The 5,259-nt window shown below is 36.3% G+C and overlaps 1 protein-coding gene across 1 annotated transcript; it reads right to left on the reverse strand.

Moving 5' to 3' along the window:
• Nucleotides 1–234: 234 nt before the first annotated feature.
• On the reverse strand, nt 235–1,929 carry LOC149390347 (uncharacterized). The gene is made up of 2 exons (XM_089620476.1): nt 1,665–1,929; nt 235–882 (listed from the first exon to the last, which is right to left on the reverse strand). The coding sequence occupies exons 1-2, from the start codon at nt 1,744–1,746 to the stop codon at nt 314–316; spliced, it is 651 nt and encodes a 216-aa protein (XP_089476602.1). The 5' UTR covers nt 1,747–1,929; the 3' UTR covers nt 235–313.
• Between the last annotated feature and the right edge of the window lie 3,330 nt (nt 1,930–5,259).

Here is a 5,259-nt window from a genome sequence, read left to right on the forward strand (position 1 = left end):
TTTTAATACTTTTAATAGATATTGAATTTTAATTCTTCTCATTATTAACAACAGATATAATTTTAAACCAATCGTGAAGATCAGCTGCTTAGAGGTAGAACTAATACGAACGGGAAGATGATATGGTTTACAAGTTATAGACTACAGGTCACAGATTATGACGATTTTTCCTCTTTACTTATCTTTCTTCCTCTTCTCCTCCTTTGAATTAAGAATGACCATGAAAGTAATGACTAACACATTCAAGGTAATCTTCACGGTTGAACTCGATTGCAAAATCATCAAAATTCTTATGGTCGATGAAAGAGAGAGCTCAACACAACAAGAGAAGAAGAAGAAGAAGAAGAAGAAAAGTGAATGAAAAATCCCAAAAATTTTTTAGTCCTGCACTGCATGGGAAGCTATTCCCACTGTAACACCCTCTCTTCTGCCTGATCCCGAGACCGCCATCCTCGAGCACGAACGAGGAATTGACTCTTCCGCCCCCAAAGAGCACGCACCAAAAGAACGGCCCGTGATGGCCGCCCACCAATCCCACACCGACCACAGAGTGAGACCTGTTTGCGAGAACCTTGGGCTGGAAAAGGAGCTCCGAGAATGCCACCGGCGGGCCCACGTAGTTTCTCCGGCAGCCCACGATCCGGCCCGTGATGGACCCGAGAGTCGGGAGCTCCACGCCACAGTTGGGGGCGAAAATCTCGGTGAAGTCGTCCTCTGACGGGCTGCAATCTGATGTGCCGTTCTCGCTGCAGTTGGTCTTATTGCACGACTCCGCAAACTGCAAGGCCATGCAGCCGAGTCCCGGACTGTCATTTAGCTTTGGAAGCTTCCGAGCAGTTCGGTTTCTGTTGATCATGTCCACCAAAACGTTCGCGGGGTTTTCTGCGTTTTCAAATATTTTTTTTAATGAAATCGGAGTATTGGCAATTCTGGCTTTTTGGCGCAATTAGTACATGAGCTATATTGAGTTGGGTATGTACCAAACTCTTTTTCTTGTAATCAAAATGAAAAGCCAGAGTACTAATTGAATAGATAAATGAATAAGCTGTTGATAACAATACGTTCCATTAAGCATAAAAATAAGAAATTTTCACTACACACTGTCCAGATAAGTTTAGTAAATCTGTATATGAAGCTTAAAAAAATAAAGATGTTCAAGTTTCAACATTTATTCCCATCACGAGTCATGACAAGTCTCAGTGAATGTCTCGACTGAGTGTAATCGTTTTGCATATTCAGTTTTGGCTAAAAACTTGAATGGTGTTCATGCAGTTTCCTAAACAATAATCATCCTTTTAAGAACAAAAGAGAGCAATGCATAACTCCTGAATTTAAATAGCTATCACAAACAAACCAGTGTACAAAAACCTAAGTACTCATAAAATCCTCAATTTTCATGGGCTGTAACAAAAATGGCCCATAAAACTATAGCTTGGTCTCAAGTGAAATTACAATATAGAAAATAGTAAAGATCAAATTGGAGTATGCTAGTATGTGTAACTGGCTGGTAAAAGGCGAAGAAATGAAATTCTAAAAACAAGGTTAGAGGATTTAAAAAAAAAAAACAGTTAAGAAGATAAAAGTTTAGAGACTTCTAAGTATTATATCGAGAGTAAACAGTGGAAAAATAAAGAAATAGATAAGGAGTGTGATGAAGAAAGTACCATGGTGAGTGGAGAGAACAAGAGATGAGAGGAACAGTGGAAGAAGAAAGAAGAGGCACCAGAAACAAAGCTTCCTCTGCATACCCACAAAACTCTCAGCAAACCAATTAAAGAGCTTTAAGAGAAAGAAAGAATGTGAGAAACCAAATTGCGGATAGATAATTGGTTTGGTGCGTGGGAATGGTACTCAGGAAAAAGGAAAAATGAGCAGGGAAGGGGAAAAAAGTGAGGGTAAGGAAAGGAATTGTAAAGTGGTTACTGGACTAGTGATGAAGTGTTGTGTTTTTGGGACATCAATTGGGGAGTGGTGATATGTGGTCCCCACTAGCCGTTTGTCCACGCTGTCTCCCAGCTTCTTTATATTTATTTAGTAGAAAATAATGGAGCCACTTCAAAAGAGCAAAGGTTAAAAAACATAACAAATAGGTCGTTGAAATAAAATTCTTGAAATATGAATTTTCAACGACTCTTTGGTAATTTTTTTAAAGGGAAATTCCTCTCCAAAAAATATTTAGAAATTCTAATGATATTTTTAAATCAATGCCATATAAATTTTGATGGACTGGCAACATTTGTATAAAACTATCATTAAATAAATGATAATTTACAAGAATCTCGTACTCGATTAAAAAGTGCACTCTAAACTCAGATTTTCAACAAAAATTACTTTAAACTCATATTTTTGTTGATTTTTGACCCTTCCGTCAAACGTTTTCAGTTACTATCCAATAGAAGTGCACGTTTCAGTCACGCGAGATGAATATGGAGGTTATAATGGTATTTTCAATTTTCTAGTTTTATTTCCTTTATTAAATATATACAAGTCGAAATGTAATTGATTAAATATTAATGATATTGATTAAATATTAAATATTAAAGGAAAAATATATAAAGCCCAAAAACCCCAAATTGAACTCTGAAACACAAAATCCTAAAAATCGTGCTTTTTTAGGGTTTCTAAAAAAATGGTCAAAATAGTGTGGATTCCTCCAGGAAGTTCGAATCGAAACACTGGAGGTGCTCGAACGAAGTATCTGGGCAAGAAAAAGATCAAAAGGAAGTCTCCGAAAAAGAAAGCTTAGTCTCAGAATGCGACGAAGAAAAATGATTCCAAAAGTAGCGCAACGACCCACAACTTACCAAAATATGGTGAGAAAGTGTTATTAAATATGAAATCCAGTAGGGACCATAGTGTACAGTGGACGTGGGTTTTTTGTTTTGAAGCGCTAAAGTTGAAACAGTTGGGACCACTATTGATTTCTTTGTCTGGTGTCAATGGGTTTGTAGTTTTAAAGCTTTAAACTCGAAATAGTAGGGACCACTGTTGAAGTCGTCGTCAGGTGTTAGTGGGTATCGAAGTTTTGATGGTGTGAATACAAAAAAGGGACCACTGATTTATTTCAGTTTGTGTTTTGGTGTTGTTAGTTATTCACACTGTATTTATTGTGAGGATTTATTTATTGATTATTTAACCTCTATCTAATATGTTTTATTTACTTCTTTATTGATTAATTATCTTTTATTTAATGTGTTTTATTTACTTGTTTGTTTGATTACAGTGCCTAGGTCTGGTAAGTTCACATTTCAAATTCACCATGAGGGTAAAATGAAATTGGTGAATGAACGATTGTCTTACGTTTGAAGCAAAGTCTGTTGGTGATTAATGCACTTTAAATAACCAATTAAATGCGGAAAATAATAATTACGCTTACAAGAGCTAATTATTAACATGGTTATTAAACAAGATCTAGATTACTTAATTAATTAATCATAATAAACTTCATCAAGCAACCATATCAGATAAAAGACGAGTTTAAAAAAACTTACAGTTTTTTGCTCACGAACCGAAAGCTTTCACAATCCGTATTCGTCTTGGACGTACAAGACTCCACACGATCAGATCTGGAACTCCTCCTTCAAAGACTCGATGTGATGATACTAAAGTCTTCCGAAACGTAATTTTCGAGGAAGATAAGACAAAAGAGTGGGCTTCGTTATATCTCACTAGATCTGGAAACAGGGTGTTTATGATCTTTTTCTCTTATTTCTAAGAATGTAATTGAAGCAATTCCGAGCGGAAGAAGAAGCAAGAAGCTCACGGCCACAAGGGAGAAGGTGTGGGCGTTTTTAGCTGTTTGGCTAGGTTCAATTTTGCTTCACATCAGCCCTCTATTTATAGCAGTTTAAAAGGTATCTTTATACAATATTCTAGAATATTCTAAAATATATTATTTCCTTTTATTGTGTTCACACTAGTGGGTTAAATCTCAGCCCTTGGATCTCAACAAGTGAATCCTATTTTTCCTCTCATCCATCAGATCAATATATAGGATTATATTTTATACAACAATATAATATATTTTCTGTTGAGAAAATCTAGGAAATTATATTCTCCTAGATATTCTCATAAATATCCTCCTAATATTTAGCCTAAATATTAGGAGAGAATATAGGAAAATATATCTCCTATTTATTCTCCTATATTTTAGGAACAGAAAAACAGAAAAAATACTGATTACCACACCAGTGCAAAAAACGTCCAACACCGTAGGGGGGTAGGCGATTTTTTTATGCTTTTTCAAGGCCCAATATATTTAAGCCCATTAAACACATATTTACAATAAATAATAAGTTTATTTACTTGATCTAGCAATAAATAAACAGCTTTACTATAAATATTTATTTAATTCCCAAAATACCATTTTTGGAATTTAATGCTGTTAATCACTATTACAACAAGTGAGATTATAATTATAATACATACTATTATATTAACGTTCTTATCCGCCTTTATCGAAGCCGAATCAGGGACGATGCACCTAGTAGTAGAAGTTTAACAAATCCGATCAAAAAGACGAAAAAAGTCCTTTCTCTTTTTCGATCGATTCGTCTAATCTTTGTCAATCCACCGTGTAAGCTAAGACTGAACTCGCCTTTAATACTAGAATTATATTTACTCATCGTAACGAGTATCCACTAATTTAGTCAGTACGTGATCATGACGCTCCAGGTTCTTCCCGTATCGAGTTAGGTCAATTTGTTTCATTATACATTTCTCGTTACATATAAGTCCTAAGCATCGTCGCTTCCCCAGCGAAAGATTCAACCGAACGTAAGCCAACTTCCGAAGTGTGAACAATCAATCGGTTCTGGAATCAACCCTTAGGTGAGAGAACGTTAACCTTCTTTCAGGAAGGCTGGATTCCGTATCTGTAAACCACTTTCTTCTACAATCATGTCCCGAGTTCTCAAAACATCTATTTATTCAACCTTCATTGGCCTTTAACGTCATGAATCAAAGAACCCGGTAACACGACCTAGAAGTCCATGATCACTTCAGGATTAAGATCAAGCGTCACTGTGACCATCATTTGCGACCCTGGCTAATGTGTCGTAACGGTCCTTAAACGACACATCTACAGGCAAGGTCTGTCCCGGTCGTACACTTACCACAAGTACAGAATGCTCCTACTAAGTGATCAACATTCACTTGTGTTCCACATATATGAATTTAGATAAGACTTTCCAGGCACATATCAGTCATCCCAAGTTTTAGTTTACCGCCCGATCTCGGATGCCCAGCATGCGATTCAGT

The sequence above is a fragment of the Urtica dioica genome, chromosome 7 (assembly GCF_054948205.1).
Source record: "Urtica dioica subsp. dioica isolate 48M chromosome 7, U.dioica_male_clone48M_v1_H2, whole genome shotgun sequence".
In the NCBI taxonomy this organism is placed as follows: Eukaryota; Viridiplantae; Streptophyta; class Magnoliopsida; order Rosales; family Urticaceae; genus Urtica; species Urtica dioica.

Bases quoted from the DNA above. Each gene is read 5' to 3' on its own strand.
- LOC149390347 (XM_089620476.1), bottom strand. From the start codon at position 1,746: ATGCAGAGGAAGCTTTGTTTCTGGTGCCTCTTCTTTCTTCTTCCACTG. The intron at 883-1,664 runs GTACTTTCTTCA...TTGAAAACGCAG, and splicing joins TGTTCTCTCCACTCACCATG to AAAACCCCGCGAACGTTTTG.